Raw genomic sequence first — 16,221 nt, 5'->3', positions numbered from 1 at the left:
GGTGGGTGGTGTGGTGGGCCGGGTGGGTGGTGTGGTGAATGTGAGTGGGTGGGTGGTGTGGTGGGTGGTCTAGTAGGGTGAGTTGGTCTTGGAGGACGGGATGGTCCATCAGTAGAATCAGTTGGTCTTGAAGGGTGAGGTGGTCTAGTAGGGTGAGTTGGTCTTGGAGGACGGGATGGTCCATTAGTAGAATCAGTTGGTTTTGAAGGGTGGGATGGTCTAGTAGAGTGAGTTGGTCTTGGAGGACGGGATGGTCCATCAGTAGAATCAGTTGGTCTTGAAGGGTGGGGTGGTCTAGTAGAATGAGTTGGCCTTGGAGGACGGGATGGTCCATCAGTAGGAGTATGTGTAGGGTGGAATGGAGATGGTTCAGAAGAAGGAGTTGGTCGTGGCGGACGAGGTGATGCAGTAGTACTGTGTTCGCCAGATTCAGTTGGTCGTGAAGGGTGAGATGTCACCGTAGGACCGGCTGTCGAAGAATGTGGTGGTCTTGAATGGTGATGTTTACATTCTGCATGCTCTCTGGGCCAATCGCATACTCTTAAATCCGAATTATATTCCAGTCCTTCACTGCATTCCATTATCTGCGGTATACCTGCATTGCAGGAATAGTATGTCGAGCAGTCATCTGGATTCGGAAACAAGGCAATATCCTCTCCGTCCTTATTAGGACATTGAGGTGGAGTGGCGGAAGCAAACGTCACCAAAAGTGTGGCAAATATTGCCACGAACGTTGCTAAAATGATTATCAGACGATTAATAATTAATATCGTATCTAGTAATTTAATAATTAAGATCAAGTTAAAAATATCGACGAAATTTTTATATAAAGTAAAGAATGTTATGACAAGATGAAAATTCTGTTTCTGTATGTATATATCTATGTATATGCATTTTCTTGTATAATATAATAAAGAAGAAGTTCTTATAGATGAGAATTAAATAATGTCGAACGTGTAAATAAAAATATTTTCACTAAAATTAATATGTTCCGTTCCACTTCTTCCGATCAATCTTAATGTGAACAATTTTATTGGAGATTATTACAACTATCTTACCTTTCATTTTTGCTTCTGAAAGCGCACAATTTCGTCTTGTATTGTATTCCTTCTTACTATTGTTATGCCGATCAGATTTGTCTTCCTCTTTATATATTCTACGTAAGTATTTTTAATAGATTATCAGCAAGTAAATACTTATTTATCAATCATAATTATCATCATATCGTGATAAGTCTAACGAAGAAAAAATTAGCTACTACATGAGGTGTTGGAACGTAGTGTTATTAAATGTCAATATTGTCTGTTAATCATATCAGTTTCGTTCTCAGAGAAAGTTTGAGATAGTGACTTCAGAAGTTCTTTAGAATCACTTCTAATTGAATTAATATCTAATTCTAATGTAACGTTAATATACCAATTTGATTATTAAAGCACAAAATACTTTATGTATTCAAAAAATATAAAAGTTAATCAACTAATTAATTAAATATACGAAAATCAAATATATCGAACGAAAAATCAGTATAAATTTTGTTTTTTAAAGGAATTTAATAAAATTAATAATGTTTTTAAGAGAAACAAAGATCTTAAAATATTATTTTAAACGGAAATTACATTTTCATTTGAAGATATTTTCAAACAAAGAATGTTTCTCATGATTCTTCTCACATAACTACTTTTACTACCTTTAGTTGGTAAAAATTAGGAGTTATTCTACATTAATTCATCAGAAACAAATGAAATAACAATAAACTATTATAAAGAATAAGTAGAACATATAACTGTAACTGAATAAAAAAAAAGATACAACAAGATTTTTAAATACATTGGTAAAACTTATCAAACGATTTTCGTATGACTTTTATTATAAATTATATTTGTTAACAGAGAATAGAAAAAATCCAGAAAATAGACTACCTTGTGTGGAAATCAATACTGGCAAATATATTTATTTACGTTTTTCGTTTGAGGCCTCATTTTTTTAAAAAATAAGCTTCTGAGTTGAGAATTAACTCGGATACATACGCGCTACAAATTTTCTAATTTAGTTTTCTTGAAAACGAAACAACAGGTGAAAAAATTGTATTCCACATTTTCAACTTAGTTTCGCATGTAGAATAATCTTTTGTTAATTGCGTGCTCTTTTTCTATCGAGAATCAATCAAGTACATACATGCTTGATAAATTTTCAAATTCGATCTTCATAGGAATGAAGATTACCACAGAAATGAAAATTACGTTCTTCAACGTAATTTTCGTCATTCTTGATTTTTGTTCTATTTCAAGGTATAAAATCTCCCTGACATCACTTATACTACGAATTTAGACCTTGTTTAGACGGTGTTCAGATATTTTTCGCTCTTAAACTCATTGCATTAAGTGATAGAATTTGAATGAAAATTTGAAAAAAAAAAAAAAAAACAGAAAGTTGAATGCATCTAAAAAGTTCTTAAACTAAAAGTGCTAAAGGGCTTAATGTATACAAGAGAGATAAATTCGCATTATAGTTGCAAATAAAAGTAATTACTTTCTTTGTGCCAAATAATGCTCATTTTAGTATATATACTAGTATACTATATATATACTAGAAGTATTGTACATGTGATTACAAAAGTGAGTGTGAACAAAAGTTAAAAATATAGACGATATATTTATCTTTCCTTATCGAAAATTGCATAGAAAAATTACAAATCTTTCGATTTATAAAGCTTTTTGTATCACGTAGATTGATAACCGATTACCTTTATCGATCTTTCATTGGGAAATCCTTAATGGATAGTGTAATTTTATTTTTTGTTAATCTGAAAAGAAGTGATTCAGAAGATTGTATATGTGCAGCGTAGGAATATTATTGATAGGAAATAGCTTTGTAAATATAATAGTATATTATGCAATATAATATAGGTCTATAAATACAATATGTAAAAATATAATATATAAGCAATAAATTTATAGAAAATATTTGTTCAGATGCATGAATATAATTAATATAACATGATTGTATGTAGGTACATACGAGAGCAGATTGAAAAGTTTCTAGAATCGCCGTTGGGAGTTGATTTATTTGTTATTGACATTCCGGAAATTTTTCAGCCTGCTCTTGTATTAATCTATGATTGTACTATTGACTAATTCGTCGGTGATTGTACATATTTTTATTTTATGTTGAATCGATAATGTCGGAAACAATATCAAGATGATAAAGTTCACAAATAGTTAAGACGTGAAACAAAAAATATATTAGATAGGACATCCATTGTATATATTATTTTTATATGTTATACTTTGTCTGTGGTAATATATTAATTCATAACAACAAAGTAAAAATCTGTTATTAACAGTAGGTACAGAAAATATACATATGTATTATTTTGAAAAAAATTTTACAACAAAAGTATTCAATTTAATGCCAGGATCAGAATTATGTGTTTGATATGAGTGATTCCCATTGAAAGCTTTGGATATGACGTTTCAATAGAATACTTTAAAAAAATCAGTTTCTTGCAAATAAAAAGATGTGTTTATCTTGAATAAAGCACAAACACGTGCAAATTTCTATATTTTATCATCTCAAATATGTTGCTAGTCTATTGTTAAATGGCTTTTTCAAGATTTGGGGAAATTTGGCGAGGCTGCAGCTTTTGGAGTGTTGAAACACTCTGCTCGTGTTACAACTTCAAACAATTCAAAAAATTAACTCTATGTTTGAATGAAGAAATACACAACGAGAAAAATTAACTTGAATAAAATTTATATTTAAAATTGAGTTATAATATGTTGAATTTGATAAAAAATTTGACTTTAACAAAGATTTACGCTTTAATGAAATTTTCTTAGACTCTGACCTCAACGTGACGGTTTTACGACTCAACGATTCTACGATTTAACGATTCTAACGATTCTCTCATTTTTTAGGTCACAGAATAGCCCATTTATCTACTCGGATTTTACATGACAATTTACGATTGTCTGTTATCCAATAATACATTTTCTTATTAACCAATGCTAATAAACATTAATTTGATTGAAGTTGTAATATTAAAGAGCAAGCGATTTATGCATTGACAATGTTCTTTCCCATGGTAACAAAAGTACATACGAAATTTGAAAGTGATCATAGTTATTACTGATAAATAATTTTGAAACTTAATCAATAAATTTGTTAAGCAACTTTTGTTCGTTGCCTCGGTTACGCTGTTGTAAAGTTAAATTCGCCGCGCTAGATTTTACCCTATTATCGTACAAAATATTCACGCTAGAGAGAGCTACTAGCCTATACCACACGCAACACACTATACATAACAGTATAAACTATTTTCTAGTGTTTAACTTTACTACGTAGGGATTTATATTCTTTTAATATGGTATCACATAACACACAATTGCATATAGGCCCCAACAAATACGTTGTAGTGAAATGTTTACAAACTTTAGTTCAAATTAGTAAAAATGGGAGTAAAAGATCTTTGGAATATTTTGTCGCCTTTGAGCGAGAGGAAACCGATGTTTGAGCTTCAAGGAAAAACGGTAGCCATTGACATGAGTTGTTGGATTGTGGATAGTCAAACAGTAACTGATCATTCTGCACAACCAAAAATGTATCTTAGGTTTGTGAGTTTGCATTGGTTATATTTATTATTCTTCAGACTTAAAGTTAAATACGATTGAATAATTATTACAGGAATCTCTATTTTCGTACAGCATTTCTCCTCATGCAAGGAATATCTCCAGTATTTGTATTGGAAGGGAAAGCACCTACTTTGAAACATAAGACAATTGCAAAGAGAAATGACGTCCGCTCTGGTTTTCGCGAGAAAAAAACTGCTTCTAAAGGAGGTAGAACACAGTTTAATAGAATTCTCAATGAATGCAAGGAAATGCTTCAACTTATGGGTTTAGCGTGTGTACAAGGACATGGGGAAGCAGAAGCAATGTGCGCTTATTTAAATGAAGATGGGGTAAAATATTTATATAGATGAAAAGATACGAATCACAACTACCTATTGCTTTAATAATTATTTTTACAGCTTGTTGATGGATGCATAAGTCAAGACAGTGATTGCTTTTTGTATGGAGCCAAAATAGTTTACAGAAATTTTTGTACAAGTACACAAGGAAATCGTGGGAGTTCAGGTGGTGCTGTAGATGAATATAAATTAGAAAAGATAGAAAGGTTATTAGAATTAGGGAGAAATAAAATGATAGCATTAGCTTTATTATGTGGTTGTGATTATAATGATGGACTGAATGGAGTTGGCAAAGAAGCTGCAATGAAGCTTTTTAAAATTGTAAATGATGAAGATATTCTTGAACGGTAAAGTATAAATTAAAGTATGTTTAAAATGTATTCTTTATCTAACAAAAATATTATGTACAAATACTATTAATTTTTTAGAATGAAGAGTTGGAGGACCGATACTACTTTAGATTATAAAGAAGCAGAATTACTGAATCCAAATTTGTGTTCGTCTTGTGGACATAGTGGTAAACTACAAAAGCATACAAAATCAGGTTGTATAGAATGTGGGACCACTGTGAAATGCCATGACTCTTATAAGTATGTTTGTTATATAATTGCTATGCAATATATTTTATCTAGCATATTTATATTGTATTTTTTATGATATACCTTTGTAGAGAGAAAAGAGCTTTATTATTGAATGAAATTGCTTTACGAAAAAAAGCTCTTCTTATTGAAGATTTTCCAAACCAAGAATTAATAGATGAATTTCTTATTAAAAAAGCTTCAGTACCTGCAAAAATAGATATTCAGTGGAAACAACCGCAAGTGAATGAATTCATAGTAAGTTTTAATATAAAACTTTATAAGTTTACTTTATTTATTCTTACTAAATTTATACTATTAATCGATTTATGTTAGGATTTCATGGAACGATATTTATCTTGGGAACCACAATATGCATTTGAGAAGATATTTCCTCTAGTGACTCGTTGGCAACTTGTACACCTTCCAGGTATTTCTGCAGACAACCGTCTAACAATGCTCGATTTATACATACCTGAAGCAATAAAGAAAGTTCGGAATATTAGGTCTGTTGCGAGTTACGAAATTATTTGGAAGACTGATCATAGTACGATAAAAAGATTAAAAGAATATATTGCATTAGATAATGTGAGTGATAATGGTGCAGATATTCTACCTGAATTGACAAGCATTGAGCCACAAACTGCAGTACAGAAATGTTATCCAGAATTAGTTGAGGCATTTGAAAATGCAAAAAATGCGAAAACAAAGAAACGACCGAATAAAAAGAAAATACAAAACGATACAGATGCTAGTGATAAAAAACGTAAAGCAGAAAAAAGGCGCCAGAAGAGAAATGCAAAAACAGAAAATAATAGAAAAATTGATGAATTTATTTCCAAAAATGATCCTACGTCTTTAGAAGAATCTTTCCGGAGGATGAGTATTACGCCAATAAGANAAAGAAGTGATAAAGTTAAACGCGGTCCTCAGTTCGAAAAAGTATTACAATTAGAGAATATCAATTCAAAATTAAATAATACATTGGATAGAATGTTTAATGAACTTTCACCGGATGATTTTATTGACGAGAACGATGATCATGATGTAAACATGTCAGAGATAATAGACAATATATGTAATCAAAGGGTCTTCAAATTTAATGTTTCGGAAAATGTGCAAACATCTAAAGATGAAAATAATTTATGTGAAAAAGACACTGAAGATGTGAAAATAGTTGACGACATAGTTAATTTTGAAACGAACTCTGATCAATGTTTCAGAAATGATGTAGTTCATAATCAATCAGTTGATGAATTTTCTGATATAAATGAATCCTATATTCCTCTTAATCACAGAATAAATTGCGAGAAACCGAAGAGAAGGCTTCAAAGAACTTCTACGCTAATAAACGATAGATTTAGTCTTGGATTTGATGATCTTATGAATGATACCGACCCGGAAACACAATTTCTCACGTAGCATTTAATATGAAGTGCGTTTCTTTACGTAATTGAGTACACAATTGGTTACTAAAACAAGTTACCAGAACAAGTACAAAATACCATTCATTGCCATCATATTGTAGTATCTACAATTTATTGTAGTATCTATGTTCATACATAATATGTTTTATATAATTTTAAAAGATCTTTCGTATTTCTAAGTAACTAAGTCGTTATTATTTCAAATCTTATATTTTTTTATAAATTCGATTTTAATTACTATATAAAATATTACTATAATTTTTCAACGTTGAGAATCTCATCTTCATATTTATATAAATAATAAAATGATAAACTAAATTTGAGGAACGTAGCGAAATATTACCGCGAAGGTAAGAAATTTTTTATCAATAATTGCTTGGGATTGTGTTAATAACGAAGATTGATTTATGTATCCAATTTTATGTATTATTGTATGAACTATGTTTTAATCGTATATTTTTAAAATATGCTTTTAAAATGTTTAAATCGTATTTGTTCAAATGCAAAATAATTGTTTGATACATTAAATATTGTAAATAGATTATACATTTTTAAATACATTTGTGATATCGTTTTTTTAATTGAATATCTTATAATATTATATATGCATATTTTATTGCATTTTCTAAACACTGTAATTATGTAATAATGAAATAAAGTACTCATATATTGCTTGTTAAAATAAAAATAATGATAAGATGCGCTACACGTTTTTACATATTAAGATTCAACTTTTGTGTAGATACATACGTACTTATAAAAATATTATGATATTTACTTGGTATTCAAAAAAAGAGAGGATGATATTTATAAGGTACTATGTTTTTAGAAATTAGGATAATGAGAAACCTTTGGGTACAGAAATGTCGTTTGGAGCTTACTTTCTAAGTTGTAAATAATTTAATTTTATTGCCAGTGAGAGTATCTGCATACGATACTCTAGTTCAAGAGGATACTCAAGTGGTTTATTCGTTAATAAAAGAAATCTCTGCTGAAGGGATCATCGAGGGATTATTCACACTACTCGAGTTTAAATTAGGTGAAATTCGTCAACATCTATATTGTCAGCTTCAAAGTATTACCCTTTAGCACTTAATCCAGTGTCCTCTCCATTGCGTAAAACAGTGCTGTGGTTCCCTGTTTCAAGCGGGCTTTAACATCTATGTTGTTTCCTATTTGTATCGTTTTTAAGCCCCAAAATACTGTCCCTGTATGGTATCTTTAACTTTGGGGAATAGTAAACTGTTGCACGGAGCGAGATCCGGAATATTAAGCGAGTAATCAAGAATTGAAACATTAAAACGTGCAAGAAACTGTGAAACAGCGAGAGAAGTGTGAGGACGATGCGTTGCCATGACGGAGAACATTTATGACATCGGCTAATAACAAGGGCGTACTAAAATTATCACTGTGTACAAGGTCCAGAAACCGGTACACGAGAAAATACGGCTACAACTTAAATGTTCTTATCGTTACTTAGACGTACCAATCGAAGAAATAGTCACAGCGTTGACTATATGAGTCTTTTCTACAGCGTATAGAACTTATATATATCATCAGTTCATTTTCGGTTCTACTGACACATTACGTAATAAGCAATGTAATCGAATTGTCATATGTAATTGTCACATTAAATTTATACAAATGACAATTAATGAAGTATTTGTTAATTTTTATGCTTTTTTATTGCCTATAATTGCTACATTAGCAATGTATATTATATTTTTTACGTTATTGTGTTGTAAAATTTTCATTTTCAACATGCCATGCTATTCGAACAAATTATGATTGCATATTATTCAGGTCGGTGTCACTCTGCATCTACACTGCTATTGGTGCTTGTCGTTGTGATATCTGCTGGTGTGGATGGGGTACTGTGTGGTGGATGTGGTGGTCTCGAAGGGCGGCGTTTGCAGGTTGCATTTTTCTTTGGCCAGTCGCATACTCTTAATTCCGGGTTAAATTCAAGTCCTTCGTTGCATCGCATTAACACCGGTGTCTCTCTAATGCAGGAATAATAGGTTGTGCAATCGTCTGGATTCGGAAACAGGGCAACATCTTCTTCTTCATTATTGGGACATTCAGGTGGTGGAGTAGTTGAAGCAAACGCCACCNAAAAGAGCGGTAAGTGCAACCACAAATATTGCTAAAATAATTATGAAACACTTTTAATTAGTATCGTACGTAGTAACTTACAAAATTAAGATTAGGACAGAAATATCGACGAGGTAAAGATATTTGGTAACAAATCCAAATTTACTCTTTGTCCAATCAATCTTAAGGTGAACTAAACTAAACTAAAACCAAAACTATCGTACCTTTCATTTTTTCTTTGAAGAATTCTGTGTTCTAGTATCTTCCACACTGTTATCGTTATGACGATCAGGCCTGCCTTTCTATTTATATATCCGTCAGTTATACATTTTTTATGATAGACTATGAAAAAGCAAGTATATGATTGATTCTTAATCTTAACGTGTCGTGATAACACTATGGTCAAAAATTGGAGCGTAACATGCAGCCATTAGTTGTCAATGTCGTTTCTAATCATATCGTTCTCTGTTTAGAGAAATATCGAGATAATATTTACACTTCTAATTGAGCTAATATGTAATTGTAACGTAACATTAATGTATTAGTTTGTATACCGAAGCGCAAAATGCTTTACGTATTTAATTTTTACCTTTCATAGCTCAGTGTTCAAAGTTGTTTTCCGCCGTTACACTTTTCTTAATCTAAAGATACAAGTATAATATAACAAAGGAACTGTCCTTCATTAAAAGTAATTTTCAACGCTTGGAGAGACACACGTCAAATACGTTGTAAATAGATTATATATTTTTAAATATATCTTCTGATATCGTCTTTTTAATTGAATATCTTGTAATACTATATATGCATATTTTATTGCATTTTCTAAATACTGTAATTATGTAATAATGAAATAAAGCACTCATATATTGCGGGTCAAAATAAAAATAATCTGTATAAATTACTACAATACTAAATATCAAAGGCGTACATGTAAAATTATTTAGACACAGGCGTTTATCAGTCTGTATTGGCCTGGCTGTTGCATTCATTTGATATCTATAATTATAGAGACCAATTATTATTAATGACACATTAAATACATACCAAAGTACCTAAACAAAACGATGCGAATTAAACAAAAACAGTTGATCCGTTAAAATGTATACGATTATATATACGTCTTGCACGTTCTGCAGCATTTTATGTGCTGCGTCCAATTTAATAATGTCATATATACACTGTAGTTACAATAAAAACATTATTAACAAACTTACATATAATGGGTAGTAAAAATAAATAGTATATTATTATGTACATCGTATAGTTGAAACGTAGATAACTATTCTCTAGTTTATACATAAAGATATGTATATATATATATGACGTATGATGAGAAATACAGGAGTTCGTGTTAAGCCGTTGTTCAGCACAAAATAGACCTATCTGACAACGACCAGCAAACAGTTGTAAAGAACAATAAACTCGTCCCATACAACGAAATAGATTCAAGTTTTCGTGTTGTGTAGTAAAATTTATATTCACATCAATTAGCGAGTAGATGCGCTACACGTTTTTACATATTAAGATTCAACTTCTGTGTAGGTGCATATGTACATATAAAAACTTCATGATATTTACGTGGTGTCCAAAAAAATAGGGGATGATATTTATAAGGCACTATGTTTCTAGACATTAGAACAATGAGAAACCTTCCGATACAGAAATGTCGCTTGGAGCTTACTTTTTAAGTTGCAAATAATTTCATTTCATTTCCGGCGAAAGTATCTTCATGCGATACTATAGTTCAAGAGGATACTCAAGTGGTTTATCCATTAATAAACGAAATCTCTACTTAAGAAATCATCGAACGGTTATTCACATTATTCAAATTTAATTATGTGATTGGAGGCTACATGTTAACCTAATTATGTAAACTGTATTAGAAGTAGCATTGAAGAAGTATTGGAAAAGTATGAGGTGTGGAAAGAAGATTCGTGGAAAGAATTAATAAAAATTATTTGTTTGAATCTTCGTCAAAATCTATACTCTCATTGTTCGAGATTTTGGGTGATACTCAGTTTATGACACGGACAGCACTTCTGCTCTTTTTGGGAAGTTGAAGATTCTCACCTCGCAAGTTGTAATATTTGCAAAACCGACATCGTCAAGAGGTTGTTTTTTTTATTATTATTTAATTTTTACTTTACAATTTGTCCAGCTGGACATTTGATAAATTTTTCTAATTTAATTGCTAAATAACATGTGGATGCCTACACCCAACAGGATACCATTTTCGAGTAGAGACTAAGTGACACCCTAAGTGCTCAATGGGTCCGCTCTAAAGTGAACCACGTGTCCTAAACTTCAACACCCGATGACAACGGAACACTAAACCAGGACGTTACGCTACACACCCTCGAGCATGTACGCACAAAATGCACTACATGAGAGACGCCAAGGACAGTTCGATTGTCACAGAATTGGATAGAATAGATTCACAGGAAATATTAACAAAAACAGACCCCCTAGACGGACAGTTAGAATGTAAGCTCGACAGTCATCAAGCGCGAGACTCTTCACATAGACTCATCACGTACTGGCCTAAGTTTAACACCGTTACGTATAGTTTATATTCTTCCATGTATACTAAACAGTTCAAATAAACTACTAAACACAAGCTTAATAGACATCTTTAATCTACATCCACCTTGAGCGTTAATAGCGTTCAAGGGTCGCGACATCAACCAACCAGTTGCAACCTGACTGATCGTCACCTAGTTGGTAATTCGCAACAGTCACCTTCAAAGTATTACCCCCCAGCACTTAATCCAGTATCCTCTCCATTGCGTAAAACACTGCTGCGGTTTCCCGTTTCAAGTGGGCTTTAGCATCCACATTGCTTCCTATTTGTATCATTTTTAATCCCTAAAATACTGTCCCTGTATGGTATTTTTAACTTTGGGAAATAGTAAACTGTTGCAGGGAACGAGATCCGGAATATTAAGCGGGTAATCAAGGATTGTAACATTGAAACGTGCAAGAAACTGGCAAACAGCGAGCGATGTGTGGCGGTGGTGCATTGTCATGATGAAGCACGTACTGAAATTGTCACTGCGCACGAGGTCCAGAAATTAGTCCACAAGAAGGTCCGCGAGTCGTGTAGTTACGACTGACGATTATTGATGATAGGTACGGCCATAATTTACATGTTCTTAGTGTTACTTAGACGTTCCCATCGAAGAAATACTCGCAGCGTTGGCTATATAAGTCTTTTCTACACCGTATAGAAATTGCATATCTACATAATCAGTTCATTTTCGGTTCTATTAACATTTTTACAAATTACGTAGTCAATTACTTCATCAAATTGCCATATGTAATTGGCACGTTAAATTTAATCAAATTTAACGATGAAATATTGAATGAAATATTGGTTAATTAGTATGCTTTTTTATTGCCCGTAATTGCCAAATTATAAATCTACATTATATTGTTTACATTATTGTGTCTTAAAATTTTAATATTCAACATGCTGTACTATTCGAACAAATTATGATTGCATATTATTCAGGTCGGTGTCACTCTGGATCTATACTGTTACTTCCACTGGTGCATTGTCAGGGGTAGCAGTAACAATTGCTGGTTCTAGTGTGGTAGTATCTGGAGCAGCTGGTGACGTTGCAGGGCGACGATTGCACTTGACAACTTTCTTAGGCCAATCACATACTTTTAATTTCGGGTTAAATTCAAGTCCTTCGTTGCAACGCATCAACAGCGGTTCGTCTCTATCGCACTGATAGAAGGTTGTGCAGTCGTCTGGATTCGGTAAGAAGACAGCGTTTTGTATGCTACCATTGGAACAGTCAGGTGGTGGAGTAGTTGAAGCAAACGCCACCNAAAAGAGCGGTAAGTGCAACCACAAATATTGCTAAAATAATTATGAAACACTTTTAATTAGTATCGTACGTAGTAACTTACAAAATTAAGATTAGGACAGAAATATCGACGAGGTAAAGATATTTGGTAACAAATCCAAATTTACTCTTTGTCCAATCAATCTTAAGGTGAACTAAACTAAACTAAAACCAAAACTATCTTACCTTTCATTTTTCCTTTGAAGAGTTCTGTGTTCTAGGATCTTCCACACTGTTGTTATGACGATCAAGCCAGCCTTTCTCTTTATATATCCGTCAGTTATACATTTTTTATGATGGACTATCAAAAAGCAAGTATATAATTGGTTATTAATATTAACGTGTCGTGATAACACTACAATCAAAAATTGAAAATTGTAGGAGCGGCCGTAACATACAGTCATTAGTTGTCAATGTAGTTTCTAATCATACCGTTCTCTTGTCGGAGAAAGATCGATATAATATTTACACTTCTAATTGAGCTAATATGTAATTTTAATGTAACATTAATGTATTAGTTCGTATGTCGAAGCGCAAAATGCTCTATGTATTAAATTTTTACTTTTTACAGTTTAATGATCAAAGTTGTCGACCGGCGTTACATTTTTCTTAATCTAAAGATACAAGTATAATATAACGAAGGAATTGTCCTTCATTAAAAGTAATTTTCAACACTTGGAGAAACAAATGTCAAGTATATCGAATAAAATATCAATGGATATTTCGTTTTTAAAGGAACGTTAATTAATAAAGTTGATAATGTTACCGAGAAAAATAAAGATATCAAGATATTAATTTGTACTAAAATTTTATTAAATTTTCGCTTAAAGCAGAGAATCTTTTTCGTAATCATTTTTAAATAATTACTTCTATTGCCTTTAATTGTCCAAAATTGGAAGGTATCTTATGTTACTATTGTAGAATTCGATAGAATAACACGCTTATGCAAACAATAAACTATTATAAATGGTAAATGAAACATAAAAGTATAACAAAATAATGAAAACATGCAACAGGATTTACGAATGATAAGTAGCATAACTTGACAAATGATTTTTTCGTTTGACATTTGTGGCATAAATTATGGTTGTTAACAGAGAGTAGAAAAAGTCTATAAATTAGATTACCTTGGATATCAAATCAAATCAACGTTAGTGAATATATTCATGTCCTTGTTTTCGTCTATGCACTCGTTTTGGGGAACACAAGTTTGAAACATGTGAGTCTAGAGTTAATCTGACATACGTTAAAAATTTTCAAATTCGATTTTTTCGAAAACGGGACAACAGACGAAAGACATTTAATGAAAGATCGCTTTTCTTTTATTTTCTTCCTGGAGTCGAATGTATGTTTACTCCTTCGTCTTATAATTTGCTTGTAGAATATTTTTATCATGGTAATATTTTATCTTACTATATTTAGTATGATAAGAATTCATTTTGTATCTCTCTAGTATTGTCAATGGTCCATTACGCGTCACGAATTATCTAATACTACAATTTAAAAGTCTAATCATTTTAGGAAGTCACATTAATACTATCGTGAATAAAATTTCATTCCAGTACGCTTGTTATATTATTATTATTATGAAACATATTTATCTAGCATATTTATATTTTTTTTTATGATATACCTTTGTAGAGAGAAAAGAGCTTTATTATTGAATGAAATTGCTTTACGAAAAAAAGCTCTTCTTATTGAAGATTTTCCAAACCAAGAATTAATAGATGAATTTCTTATTAAAAAAGCTTCAGTACCTGCAAAAATAGATATTCAGTGGAAACAACCGCAAGTGAATGAATTCATAGTAAGTTTTAATATAAAACTTTATAAGTTTACTTTATTTATTCTTATTAAACTTATACTATTAATCGATTTATGTTAGGATTTCATGGAACGATATTTATCTTGGGAACCACAATATGCATTTGAGAAGATATTTCCTCTAGTGACTCGTTGGCAACTTGTACACCTTCCAGGTATTTCTGCAGACAACCGTCTAACAATGCTCGATTTATACATACCTGAAGCAATAAAGAAAGTTCGGAATATTAGGTCTGTTGCGAGTTACGAAATTATTTGGAAGACTGATCATAGTACGATAAAAAGATTAAAAGAATATATTGCATTAGATAATGTGAGTGATAATGATGCAGATATTCTACCTGAATTGACAAGCATTGAGCCACAAACTGCAGTACAGAAATGTTATCCAGAATTAGTTGAGGCATTTGAAAATGCAAAAAATGTGAAAACAAAGAAACGACCGAATAAAAAGAAAATACAAAACGATACAGATGCTAGTGATAAAAAACGTAAAGCAGAAAAAAGGCGCCAGAAGAGAAATGCAAAAACAGAAAATAATAGAAAAATTGATGAATTTATTTCCAAAAATGATCCTACGTCTTTAGAAGAATCTTTCCGGAGGATGAGTATTACGCCAATAAGANAAAGAAGTGATAAAGTTAAACGCGGTCCTCAGTTCGAAAAAGTATTACAATTAGAGAATATCAATTCAAAATTAAATAATACATTGGATAGAATGTTTAATGAACTTTCACCGGATGATTTTATTGACGAGAACGATGATCATGATGTAAACATGTCAGAGATAATAGACAATATATGTAATCAAAGGGTCTTCAAATTCAATGTTTCGGAAAATGTGCAAACATCTAAAGATGAAAATAATTTATGTGAAAAAGACACTGAAGATGTGAAAATAGTTGACGACATAGTTAATTTTGAAACGAACTCTGATCAATGTTTCAGAAATGATGTAGTTCATAATCAATCAGTTGATGAATTTTCTGATATAAATGAATCCTATATTCCTCTTAATCACAGAATAAATTGCGAGAAACCGAAGAGAAGGCTTCAAAGAACTTCTACGCTAATAAACGATAGATTTAGTCTTGGATTTGATGATCTTATGAATGATACCGACCCGGAAACACAATTTCTCACGTAGCATTTAATACGAAGTGCGTTTCTTTACGTGATTGATGCATTTAATGCGTAATGCAATTGGTTACTAAAACAAGATACCAGAACAAGTATAAAATACCATTGATTGCCTTCATATTTTAGTATTTGTGCACATACACAATATGTTATACATAATTTTAAAAGATCTTTCGTATTTCTAAGTAACTAAGTCGTTATTATTTTAAATCTTATATTTTCTTATAAATTCGATATAAATTACTATATAAGAGTCTTACCACGATATAAATTTACTACGATATAATATAATTTACCATATAAAATGTCAGTATAATTTCTCAACGTTAAGAAAC

General features: G+C 31.5%; 3 protein-coding genes and 2 pseudogenes across 3 annotated transcripts in view; 2 read left to right on the top strand and 3 right to left on the bottom strand.

The window, feature by feature from the left end:
• Window positions 1–1,196, bottom strand: part of LOC122571486 (protein TRACHEARY ELEMENT DIFFERENTIATION-RELATED 7A-like) — a 2,140-nt gene extending 944 nt beyond the window's left edge. The window contains exons 1-2 of the mRNA XM_043735296.1: window positions 1,059–1,196; window positions 1–736 (exon numbers count right to left, since the gene is read on the bottom strand). Of these exons, the coding sequence (XP_043591231.1) occupies window positions 1–736; window positions 1,059–1,065 (743 nt within the window). The 5' untranslated portion in view covers window positions 1,066–1,196. The remainder of the gene's footprint in view (window positions 737–1,058) is intronic.
• A 3,189-nt stretch (window positions 1,197–4,385) lies between these two features.
• Window positions 4,386–7,497, top strand: LOC122570770 (flap endonuclease GEN-like; the record flags this gene model as incomplete). The annotated part of the gene is given in 7 exon segments (XM_043733593.1): window positions 4,386–4,609; window positions 4,684–4,960; window positions 5,030–5,316; window positions 5,398–5,559; window positions 5,640–5,805; window positions 5,884–6,447; window positions 6,449–7,497. Coding segments are annotated over 7 exon segments (2,135 nt in total), but the record flags the coding sequence as incomplete, so codon positions are not given.
• Window positions 7,498–8,640: 1,143 nt separating this feature from the next.
• On the bottom strand, window positions 8,641–9,299 carry LOC122568067 (annotated as a pseudogene).
• A 3,143-nt stretch (window positions 9,300–12,442) lies between these two features.
• Window positions 12,443–13,115, bottom strand: LOC122568059 (annotated as a pseudogene).
• A 1,047-nt stretch (window positions 13,116–14,162) lies between these two features.
• LOC122570777 (flap endonuclease GEN-like) lies at window positions 14,163–16,155 on the top strand. Its single transcript, XM_043733606.1, has 2 exons — window positions 14,163–14,729; window positions 14,808–16,155. The coding sequence occupies exons 1-2, from the start codon at window positions 14,547–14,549 to the stop codon at window positions 15,891–15,893; spliced, it is 1,269 nt and encodes a 422-aa protein (XP_043589541.1). The 5' UTR covers window positions 14,163–14,546; the 3' UTR covers window positions 15,894–16,155.
• Window positions 16,156–16,221: the final 66 nt, after the last annotated feature.

The sequence above is a fragment of the Bombus pyrosoma genome, linkage group LG1 (genome assembly GCF_014825855.1).
Source record: "Bombus pyrosoma isolate SC7728 linkage group LG1, ASM1482585v1, whole genome shotgun sequence".
In the NCBI taxonomy this organism is placed as follows: domain Eukaryota; kingdom Metazoa; phylum Arthropoda; class Insecta; order Hymenoptera; family Apidae; genus Bombus; species Bombus pyrosoma.
The sequence above is the reverse complement of the archived record's forward strand: the minus strand, read 5'-3'. Positions and strand labels throughout refer to the sequence as shown.